Raw genomic sequence first — 12,482 nt, 5'->3', positions numbered from 1 at the left:
CACTTGGCCTGCAATTGCTGCAACGTTACTGCCTTCTTCGGATTGCCGGCAAGACTTTTTTTTTTACAACGATATCTATCCGTTTTTCTGTTTTCACAAACCGCACACTACCCATCCCTCGATCGCTCGGCTCAAAGCCTTGATACACGGCGGGAGCGATCGAGGATGATCCAGCCCGTCCAGCCGACGGGCGGGCCGGATTGACGCCGAAATGTCCCCAGATGACGGCAAATTGCCTGATCAGGGCCCTGCAGACGACGCGCTGCCCCATCTCTGACGGCCAGGACGTGAGGTCGGACCCGACCCCGGCAAAACCACGTCCGCTTCGCTAGGGACCGGCATCATGACCAGATATTATCGGTCATGATTCCAGACCTGTTGGGAGCTGCTCAACTCGGTCAGTTTCCCGGGCAGATGGCGGTCGGTCCTGTGCACAAGTCCTTGGGGCAACTTTGAACAGCAGGGGTGACGTCACCTGCTTCAGAAATTCTTGACTTTGAGAGCCAGTCTCAAGTCCCCCCTCATCATCTACCCCATCCGCCTCCCTTCCTCGCTCCTCCATCCAGCTCCCTTCCTTGCTCCTCCTCCTTCCTTCGCTCCTCCATCCTCCCTTCCTTACTCCTCCCCCCCTCCCTCCCTCGCTCCTTCCCCCTCTCTCCCTCGCTCCTCTCTCCATTGCTCCTCTCTCCCTCGCTCCTCTCTCCTCTCTCCATTGCTCCTCTCTCCCTCGCTCCTCTCTCCATCGCTCCTCCCTTGTGCGGATAATCAGCTCAAATCATTGTAATAGTAGTATGTGTGACATGTTTGTAGTTGTATCAGCTCGGTGTACATATATCTTGTTCCTTGTTTAATTCTTGAAACAAAACCATTCTGCTAATGTAAATATTGTTGCTGTCTATCAATAATATTGCCAATCGGGCCGGCGGCCCACCCGGGTCTGAAAGCCAGCATTCTGCCGCCTCAATGGCCAACCTGGTTGGTTCGGTGTACAAAGTTATGGCGTGGTGGGCTGGTCGCAATGCCACACATGTTGTCGTCTTCAACACGGCCCAGGTCGGATGGACAATCTGCTTGCTGGCATTGGCACTGCTATTACACCGGCCATCCGACCGGTGTGCCTGCCAGCTCTTTGGCAGACATCGTGCGCCCCGCCATGATGTCGTCAACCACTGGTGGGTCAAACAGAGTCCCGAGTACGGGAAATCTCTGTCCTCTTGACGGCGAAACGCGCCCGCCGTGTACTCTAGCCGAACACATCAGGACAAAGATGACGACCCCACTCACCAACTTGAGATTAGAAATTCAGAATTTGTCGGCCCGCTTCCCTCAACCGGCAAATTTGACATGATCCTTACATGCGTCTGCAGGCTTTTGGGGTTCGCGGGGTTCATTCCGTTCCGACATGCTGATACAGCTGAAAAAACAGCCAGACACTTCTTTGAGAGCTGGGTGACGGCATTTGGAGCTCCAATCGCCTTCATATGCGACCTAGACAAAAGCTGGATATCTCAATTTTCCACAACACTATTGAACAAGTATGGAATACAAGTTCGCTTATTGTCGCCCCCTCCGAAAGCTAACAGCGCCAAGATGGGTGGAAAAACGGTCAAGGAAATTCTTCAGAACTTCACAGCCGAGCGAAAAAGCAGGTGGCTGGAATCTCTACCAGCGGTAACAGTCGCAATCAACTCAAATATCAACTTCGTCACAGGGCTTAGCCCATTTGAATTTGTTTTTCAAAAGGAGAAACCTAAACCTCGTCCGCCGGCCGCCGTCGCTGCCCCCACCGCTTCCGTCCAATCACCTCGTTGGTGTCCTTCAACACCTGCCTCCTTAGCCACACCAATAACCCCCTCGCTCTCAAACGTGATTCTCTCAGCAACCCACCCGTCCAGCGCGCTCTACAGCAAGACCCACCACTCAACCCCCAGCCATGATCATATGTATGCTCCCCGTTCTTTGGCTGGGAACAGCAATCCTGCCTCTTCTTCTCCTTCACACTCTCTGGGATCGCCCACCTCTCCCTGCAGCTCTCCACCTTCCCGCTCGCCAGACGCAGCTCAGCCATCAACCCAAGGTTCCCACCACACTCGCCCTCACTCAACCAGCACCAATATCACCCACAACAGCCCCACCCATCTGCCCGCCGTAGACCATCAAGCCTCGATTGGCCTCCCAACTGCTCGCGACAATGCCACCAACAACCGAGGTGGTTCTCCTGGCCTTTCTCCTGCATCCTCGAGCATTCCCTCGACTTCACCCCCATTGCCCCTCAAATCACTCGCCCGTTGCCAGAACTTCTTCGAACGCTACCCTTCCCCCCAAGGCACCGTCAATATCGTCCACGCTACCGTTGAATCGCTGCTTTTCACACCCGGTCTCCACTTGCTCACCGCTCCTACAAGCAACGGGACCGCCAAATCTCGACAAAATAACATCTCCTGATCTGCTCCCATCTGGTCTTTGAGATCCCCTTAGGCCACAAGCCTTCCTCAACACCACTGACAAGGACCACAATACTAACCCATTGAAACCCTACAGCACCTCAAACAGTCTGGGAAGCCTTGATCAATGCCTCACTCAGATTTGAATGCTCCTCGGGGACCAATTCAACCAGAGCCGTCCTCCTTCTTCGGCACACACGCCACATAATTCTTCTGCGCTTTCCCCACCGTTCTCATTTGCCTCTCCTTTGCAAATCTGTTCCCCTCAGCCAATCTCTCCAGCTTCACCTCCACCTTAAACACCTCCTTCTGCCCTTAAAATGCCACAACAACCTCACCACTATTCTGCCATTCCACAAACCAATCTTCCCTTAACTCAATTATCCTTTTTTCCTCACATTGCCCCTTGTTTTCAGCCATTTCTTTTCTTCCCTTCTTTTTTCTTTTTTATAGGAGGGGAGACTGTGAGCCCCCTCCCAAGGTGTCACACACATATCACAAGATACAGATCTGGACCCATATAGTCCTGACTCCTCCTCACCTACCTAGCTCTGCAGAGATACTGATCTCTCATTGCTAGGTATGTACTCTCTTTCTTCCCTCTCTCTCTTTCCTCTCCTTCTCCCTTTTCCCCAGTTGTATATACTGAGAGATACTGATCTCTCATTGCTAGCTCCTTCCCCCTTTGAAATAAATCACAGTTGGGCACTAGAAACCATTGAGACGAGTTTCTCAGCGCCTTTGCAAGTCTTTAGTAAGGAGTCCAAATGGGACTCTTACAAGTATACTTACTGTCAATATCCTAGGCGCCTGTGAAGGCAGGTGTACTGGGAGTGTGGTATCCTTTTTCCACTGGCAATCCTACCTCTTCAGAAGAGTGCTGCCAAGCTGTGCTAGAGAGTGCTACAGCCTCCTCTCACCAAAGAAACATGGAGGGCTTCTGGATTAGCCAAGTTTAATCCAGCCACAATTTTTTAGCTTCCTTCTGGATAGTCGAGGTTCTTTAATGGGAAACCTATGTGGTTTGTTTCTTGCAAAAACCACAGAAAAAGAAAGATGTTAAGCAGGGACAGCCCTGTGATCAAGGATAAGGCAAAGGCCAGCAAAGAAGAGCAGATCAAGCAGACACAGATTTGTACCTCTGAGATAAACAAGGTTCAGTGAAAGAGGTTACTTCCTGTCAATATCCTAGGCGCCTGTGACGGTAGGTATACTGGGAGCGTGGTAATCTCTTGGGTGGTGATCCTGGGGTATCTGGGATGTGGTTATGGTGTGCTGGAGTCTGTAGATCCTCCTCAGGCAAGGGGGATCCTGACTACAAAAATTTTCACAGTTTTTCTATGTAATTTACATATGTACTTGTGGTTTAGCATGCCTGGTAGCGCTGACACGTCACAACTGCGCATGCGCGCCACAACTCAATAACTCAGGGAAGGAGCATAGTTACAAAGAATTGATAAGTTGTAACTAGGGTTAAAATTGCGTGAGGAAACAGAATATGAAGTCAAAACAAGGATTTCTCTTAATATGAAAAAGATATGAAGTAATTCATGTTTAAAAAGTAGAAAAAGGCAGACTTTAGGTCAGCTGTGTTGACTCTAAGGCTGACAATCACACATCTACATGTGGTTTTGAGCGCTCAGGCGCGCCTGCATAGTGCTTCTGGGAATGTGCGTCACAAACCACAGACTATATGAAGGATCAGAGATATTGGAAAGTGATCAGTGCACACTAGGGTCAAACTTATATGAGAAATCAGAATTGGAAGTCAAAACAACCTTAAGTTTTAAGTTTAAAAGGATATAAACACATTTAGGTATAAAATGGAGATAAGAGGCAATTTCAGGTCAACTGTGTTGACTCTAAGGCTGAAATTCCCTACAACCAAAGAGTTTTGATTTCTATAAGAAAGAAAACCAATCAGGCAGAAGTTTTCTCACTCCTGAGACTCCTTAACAGGATGGATGCATCTTCAGTTGAGAGGTTTAGCAGGAAGAATTACATTTTCAACTCCGATTCTATGCAGCGGAATTACATTCTGACTCCCATTTTGTGAGTCAGAATGTAATTCTTGGGAGTAAATTATTTAAGCCCCTATTTTTATACTCTCTACGCCCTTCGCGCGCGCTAATTATTGCCTTCACTGTTGTAGCTAGAAGAGAACTTGTTCTCTTGGTATCACCTGCGCCTGACAGGGACTTGTGTTAATTTTGGTACTAGCTCCCCTCTGTAGCTAGCATGCTGTACACCACTGCTGCAAGCCAAGTTGCAATGTTTCAAGGTGAAAGTGTGGTTCTAGCAACATTGCAAGGTGAAAATAAATTGGTTTTGGGCCCTTTCTCACAAAGTCTTTTCAAATACCTTTCAATTAACCTTTGACAACTGCACTGCCAAAGTCCTCTGCAATTTAGTTTGAAAAGTTTTGAAGTGGTTTTGAAAACCTGCACTTCAAAATGTTGGGTTGCAGCCATGGTGTACCCTTGGGTCTCCTGTGGCGACATGGACACCCATGGCCTCTGTGCTGCGCGCTGCTGGCCACCTACCAGGACTTGTGTTAAGTTTGCACTGCGCCTCACTCTCTCAACAGCTAGTACCAGTGATTGTGACTATGTAGTGCCAAGGGCCTTTACTGGCCAACAAGAGATTCAGCACTCTCTTGTTGGCCTTTAATGGCCATAAAGAGAGTACATATATTCTCCAGAGGGCCGGTGCCGGTGGTTGAGAGTAAGCCCCAAAGGGTCAAGATAGCTGAACATCTTGGCTTCATGTCCCTGTCCTCAAAATGAGGATTGGATGCAGGAGCTGGAGTGGCCAAGGCATATTAAACAGAGCTTGAAGAGCCTGGTTCCTGTGTAATTGAATTGAAAAACCATACTGTTTTCCATGGTCAGTTCAATACGCACAGGTCATACAGCTCAAGGAACCCTGAGAATGCATAACTTTGAAGGGTCATGGAGCAACAATGGTTGGACTTCCAGGAACATGTGTATTGGAAAAACTTAGGGAAAGATGAGACAATTCTCAGGGTCCAAAGGGCATGCGCAGGGCCCTTTGGGAACCGGGTCAAAATTGGAAAGGCAAAACCTCATCAGAAGATGAGAATCTCTCAGGCCAAAATGTGGACATTAGAGCATCCGCATTGATTGCGGATTAAGGGAGGATTAGTGTAACTAATCCCCCTTGGCAACCACATTGGTTCCAATTCAATCAGACTAAACTCGGAGTACAATTTGGAGTAAGCAGGAGTAAATTTACTCCTTGCTAATCCTGGGAGTAAGTGCTGCATGCAGACACTCATCCCCACCCAAAAGTATGCACCAAACACAGCTTACATAGGCTGTAGGTGCATGCAACATACTTACACATCTTTTTATTACACACTGATGTGTTTGCTGGCCCGGATTAGCCCTAATCCGGGAGTAAGTGGATCTGTTACTCCTCGAGTTACACCCGCACCAATGCGGATGCTCTTAGTCCCAAGTCCCTCCTTTGGAGGTTGCGCTTCGCGCCAGCACAGGCTGTACCAGGGCCCTCCGAAGTGGGGGACTTGTGTTAAGTTAGGTGGCAGCGGGTACCCGCAGGAACACTCACCAAGGACCACCGTTTCCTAGACGGGTACAGGTTTGGGCAAAAAAGGACCCGGTACCCGGGCCCCGATTACCATCTCTATCACCCAATCCCATCCTCAAGACTTTGCAATTTTCTATTCAAGTCATGTAGTAACAGTGGGAACTCTTTGAGGGCGGATGAGACAAATGTCAGGGGCTCTTACGTATCTGAGAATGAAGGCAACAGTTCCGGCACTTCACAGCGGTCGATGGTTTCAAAACATCTTAACTTGACGCCACTCAATTAGGTTGGGCTCTGGCTGAGGAAGCAAGCAGATGTTGGCGTGATGTTATACGCTTAGACCTCGTTTAGATATTTACTTAAAAATGAAGGAACCAGTCAATCGTGAACATGCGAAAGGATTATAGTGTTTATACAAATCAAGAACAGTGGAAAGAGGATGATTTCAAGACACCAGGAGGAAGTCCTTTTCCAATACAAAATTAGTGGTTAGGAGAAGGGTAGGTTGGACTCGGTGCCGTAAGAAAGCAACTCTAGACTGGAGAAAAATGAATGTGTTTGGTTTTGTCGCAGTGATTTTGTATGTTGCTTGCTCATAACTTATAATGGTCGATTCTTCTTTTGACCTGGCACCATAGCCCAATGAAGTAATGCTATATTTTTCACACCAATGACGAGTCAGATTCGATTCTCTTTTGGTCAGCTTGGGTTATCGAGATTCACGTACCTCGGGAATATCTGATCGTCGAACGATTTCATATGTGACAACGTTTTGAACACCTTTCAAAGTACCCGGTTTCATCCGGGATTTGTCTACCTGTTGGATGTTGGTGACTATATCACATCACAGCAGAAAAGTTCGATGTTAGGAATTGAGGTCCGACATGAACTGGTGACGTTGGGGTGAAACGAGAATCATACATTCGAATGCAGCTAATCGAGCTTTATGGAAGTAGACATTTCCAGTATTTGATGAACGACCGCGGTAATATGCCAAAGTTGCAAGGTTTTTCTGCCATATGCGCATAAACCAGCGATCGGTAGCAGGCCCGTTCGGATGGATCTCGTAGCTCAGCGAAGCTGAGGATGTGTGGTATACGTGCCAAAGACAGCTTATTGGTGTTTTCTGTGCGGGGTTTTTGAAGAGTTGCCAAACAGACAAACGGGCAAAAAATACGTGGGAAGATTGTTGGTAGGGTCAGCTCCCAGTTTTGAAAATCAAGTTACAATACATATCATCCCTCAGAAATGAGATATCCTACATCGAGTGTGAATCGCAGGAGTTCTTTACCCTCTCCGTTGGAAATTATCGTCGTGCGGTAGTCATCGGGGGATTGGCTTATGAGGTAGACGACATGCCCAGTTTCAACGTGGACAACCTCGACTTTTTTGCCGTTGTCGATGTGGAGCTCGCGGTCCCAGACTAAACTCCCTCCCGGGACATTGAGGTCACTGATCGGGTTATGGGGGCCACGGCTCCAGGCAGGGAGCTCACGGAAGTGGCTAGGCTTAAGTGGAGTGCCCTCAGGGCTGGGCAGACCAAAAATGAGCTGAAGATGGATGGTAAAGAGTGACAGGCCGAGTACTAGCAGTGAGGAGATAGACATGGTGCGGATGCGAATAGAGTTAGACCAAGTGTGCAGTGTCGAAAGGATCAAGGTTAGGTAGTTACCCGTGCAGTCTCCGAAAGAATGATGATGAGACCACCCACGGCGGACCACGGCGGGAAGGCTTGATGTATTTTTCCATGAACAGTCTCCGGCGTTTAGTACTGGAGGGTGTATGCAAAAGATTTGAGGGAAGCCACGGACGAGACTTCTACGGACAAGATAGCCGAGAGATAGCCGATGAGGGTGGCTGGATCCACCACATTTTACATGTTGTATCAATAGACCTCCTGTCTGATTGTAGCTTCATCCAAGGCCTTATATGTGGTGGTAATATCTATGTAGTACCAGTTGGAACTCTTCAAGGGTGGAGAGGACCCAAGTCAGGAGTGTATTGCATCGCTGAGGATCAGTTCCACTTCGCAGCGGTCCGCGATGGTTTCATGAAGACATCTTAACTTGGTGCCATATGAGAGCATGCCACTCCTGAACCCGAGCTTAAGGGCCACTTGGGTTCAACGACAAAGATGACACTGTCCGCCCGACTCTGTTCGACCCACTCAAGGTTGACAACATGATTGCGGGGCGCACGATCTCGCCAAACAGTCGGCAGGCACCCTCGTCGGCTGGCCCAAATCATTGGCCAGGGTCTGAGCCACAGAATGCACGCCGTCCATGTGCCTCAGGTGGTGTTGATGACAGCTTAACGGGCGGCATTTCAACGTCCGCCACTCCCCAAAACCTTACACACCGACCAAACCAGGTCAGTCATTGTGGCCGCGGAATACTGACACCCAACCCGTGAACCCCTGAGCCTCATAGCCAGAAGGACCCAAATGGTGAGGTCTGATCAGGCTGCATGGGCAGCGCCAAGCACGGAAGCCAATTGTTTGGAGGTGGGTTATTTGAGGGGGGATAGAACTTGTTTTAAATTTGCACACACATGTGAATAATTCAAACTAACTGGAAGGTTTGGGAGGCTGCAAATTTGATAAGGTTTACTTGGGCAGATAGTTATAAGAGCAGAACACAAGCAAAGGAATATGCCAGCTGTTTTTTTAAGGAATGGTGTACAGTCACTTGACAGATATTTCTGAACCCCCAAAAACTCATTCCAGAAGCCCAACCAACAGTCTTGAAGTCATGAGGACTGTAGAATAATGAATACCACAAAATTATAAGAAGTATTTGGAAAATCAAAAAAATTATAAAAACGGACTTACTTCGCGCACTGCAAAAAGCTCTTCGCGCACTGTGCAGTGCGCGAAGTTTGCAAACACTTCGCGCACTGTGCGTGAAGGGCGCAACTTTTTCAAATTATTTTTTGACCAATCAATAGAAAAGCTTATTATTGTCCTCTGTGAATTTATTTGGAGTTTTTTGAAGCTTCCTTGTATGCTTAAAAATCCCACCAATAAAAAAAACAAGTACAGCCATTTGGGGACCTGGAATTCATATTCCCACCAGTCAAAAAATCCAAATAATTTAGTGAATAATGATACATATGAATTCAAACTTTTTAGAATTTTTTGGCCACTTTGTGCAAGAATAAGGCTTTCAAAAATTAGGAAAGTTCACCACTTACTGGCACATTTTGGCATATCTTGAGAAACAGTTACTGGTTTTTGAAAGCCTTGTCCTTGTACAAAGTGGCCAAAAAGTTCTAAAACTTTTAAATACATGTTTAATATGATTCAATAAATTAATTGGATTTTTTGGCCTGTGGGAATATGAATTCCAGGTCCCCAAATGGCTGTACTTGTTTTTTTTATTGGTGGGATTTTTAAGCATACAAGGAAGCTTCAAAAAACTCCAAATAAATTCACAGAGGACAATAATAAGCTTGTCTATTGATTGGTCAAAAAATAATTTGAAAAAGTTGCGCCCTTCACGCGCAGTGCGCGAAGTGTTTGCAAACTTCGCGCACTGCACAGTGCGCGAAGTGTTTGCAAACTTCGCGCACTGCACAGTGCGCGAAGAGCTTTTCGCAGTGCGCGAAGTAAGTCCGTATAAAAATTTACAAATTTTCTTTCATTAATTAATGATAATTTTGGAAAATCTTGAATACTATTTGAAAAAAGTCATGAATAATCAGAATCAGTAGATTGCTGACAGTTGTGGTTCTCAAAGTTGGAATTCATGCATGCATAAATGCGTAAATCATAAATTCATAAAAATTCTTTGGCTGGGAAAGTCAAAGATTACTTAAGCAGATTGGTGAGATCCTCTGCAAACAAAGTTTTATGAATTTATGATTTATGCATTTATACATGCATGAAATTCAACTTTGAGGACCATAAGTGACATGTGATGTGAATGATGATAAATGAAAAAATGAATCCCAAAATACATCCTAAATTTGAGTAGGCAGTCACATACACCATGAGCACAGCCGGGGGACTTGTGTTAAAGTTGGCAGGTGCCGCAAAAATATGGTCTGGGCCCTGTACAGCCAAACTTAACAAAGCCCCTCCACTGTGGTTGTGTGTCATGCAAAGCAAGCCTCCAAAAGCCCTTGACAGAAGGGACTTGTGCGCTATCATCCCATTCTGCGGCCCGCAGGGCCAAGATTCTCAGTTTTGGTGGGAGGAATTTTTGAAGCTCTACAGTTCCTTGTCCTCTTATCATGGGTTGGGATAAAATATCTTAGCTTGTAGGCATTAATTTCCCCTTCTGACCTATACCAAAATCCCTAAACCACTGGATTTCCAAGAAGTGGTTAACTTTACAGCTGCACTGAGTAAGTTGTGCCTATTTTTATTTTTTGCAGCCTTCCCTCAGTGTATGGTGCAAGGCCTACAAGATAACACTTGCTCACTCAATGTGAGCATTGATCATTGAAAAATAATTCAAGTCAGATTCTTGCAGTGCCAGTTTGGGGAGGTATGGTGTAAGTCCTCCTGATGCAGGCTTTCTTTGCAAGTTCAGCCTAGTATGGAAAAATGATCATGGTTCTGCAATGTACTGGGTCAGTGCCAAAGAGAGATTCATTGCATAGTTGAGAAAATGAGAGAAAGGAAAAAAGAAAGAACAAGGTACAAAACTATAAAGAGTATGGAAAAATCATAATGGTTCTGCAACAGACTGGGTGAGTGCCAAAGAGAGATTGGGAAACTCATCCAGCCATTTGCAGGTACAACTTATATATACATGTTTATGGGTTATGAGGTTATATAAAGCAAGAATTGGAAAGAAAATTCCAGAAATGAAATGGGAACAAACAATGAGAAATAAAAAGTTCACAATTTTGTTACTCCTACAACACTACTCAGCCTGCACCCTGGGGGCCCAAAGTCTCAAGGGACTTGGTTGAGTTCACGGAGGCTTGCACCAACGGTGAAACAGATACTATACAATACAGTATCTTCAGATACCTGTGTATTGTATCTGTTGAAAAATACATCATTGTAAATAAAAATGTATTGTATCTGCCTGAAGATACAATACCCCAGTATTGTATCAAGAAAGTATTCAAACTTTATTTTCTTGTTTTTGGCCACTGTGGACTGTATACAGAAAAACTATCAAAAAACACAAAAATACACTATCTTGTATTGGGCTGTATCTGCAACAAGATACCAAAGTTTGAATACATTTTTATAGTATTGGTCTTGGAATATGATACAAATAAATAGTATTGGGTGCAAAATAGATACAAATAAAGGCAGATACAGATACATGTATTGTATTTTTTTCACCATTGCTTGCACCACCACTTCAGCTCATTTGAGTTCAAGCAAGATCACACCACACACACTCAGGACCCAGATGTGTACAAATTGGAGGAATTCCCGTCACTTTTGAAAAGATCTGGAATATCAGATTTTGCAGGGAAATCTGAAATCTGGAACTCTAGATCACTTTGGCCTGGGATCTTTTTGCAAAATCTGAAATCTGGACGGTCAGATCTGACTCCTCAGATTGACAGGAAGTCCTCCATTATCTTGCAAACAATTTATGAGACTAAATTTTGTCAGTGATGGTTTTGATGACTGATTTTGAAATCTTCCTCAAGTGAACCCCCCTATTCAATCCCTGTAGTGGTGCGCCAAGGAAAAAAGACATGTCATGGCCAGTCTTTGTTGGAATATATGCTTCAAGCCCCATTTGAGTGGCCAAGCTATATGATCTAATATCCAAAAATCACCAGTAAGACCAACTGTGTGTTTAGCTCAGTGGTATAAGAGCAGCTCTCATGAATGTAGAAGGTTGTGGGTTCAAATCCCACAACACACAATTCTTTTCACCTGAGTAATTTCAACAGTCTTGATTTCTCACCTCACTTGATCAAGTGTATCCTAATCACCTGGCGGCCCAAAGTCTAACTGGGGTGGGATTTTTTGTTGGGAAATCTGATTTGATGAAATGAATTTTGAAGATGCAAACCATTGGTCTACATGGTGGGAGCAATTGAGGACAATCCAGCCCGTCCAGCCAATGTGTGGGCCGGATTGACGCCAAATGACCACAGATGACGGCAAATTGCCTGATCAGGGCGCTGCAGACTACGCGCTGCCCCATCTCTGATGGCCAGGACGTGAGGTTGGACCCAACACTGCAAAAAAAAAACTGTGTCAACTGTGAGCAGTTGACATGTGGTAACTCTGAGGAAGCTTGTGGTGTTACACCAGCCTTACCCAAGGTTTGACTCAACCAAAGCTTCAATGCACAGTCACTGTGCACCTTGCGCAGTGACTGTGCCAACAAAGGCACTTGTGCATTCAGGTGGAGTTACAATGGTAGCTTGGCTTGAGTATCCTGCATGTCAACTGCAAGCAGTTGACCAAGTTTTTTTTGCAGTGCAACCCCAGCAAAACCATGTCTGTTTTTCTAGAGACCGGCATCATGACTGAAGATTATT

At 45.9% G+C, this 12,482-nt stretch overlaps 1 protein-coding gene across 1 annotated transcript; it reads right to left on the bottom strand.

Annotated features, from left to right (window-relative positions):
- Window positions 1-6,607: 6,607 nt before the first annotated feature.
- PtA15_4A791 (uncharacterized protein) lies at window positions 6,608-7,621 on the bottom strand (the record flags this gene model as incomplete). The annotated part of the gene is made up of 4 exons (XM_053168711.1): window positions 6,608-6,667; window positions 6,742-6,848; window positions 6,936-7,140; window positions 7,277-7,621. The coding sequence occupies 4 exons, from the start codon at window positions 7,619-7,621 to the stop codon at window positions 6,608-6,610; spliced, it is 717 nt and encodes a 238-aa protein (XP_053019893.1).
- Between the last annotated feature and the right edge of the window lie 4,861 nt (window positions 7,622-12,482).

This window comes from Puccinia triticina, chromosome 4A (assembly GCF_026914185.1).
Source record: "Puccinia triticina chromosome 4A, complete sequence".
Classification (NCBI taxonomy): Eukaryota; Fungi; Basidiomycota; class Pucciniomycetes; order Pucciniales; family Pucciniaceae; genus Puccinia; species Puccinia triticina.
This window is presented reverse-complemented; position numbering and strand designations above follow the sequence as displayed.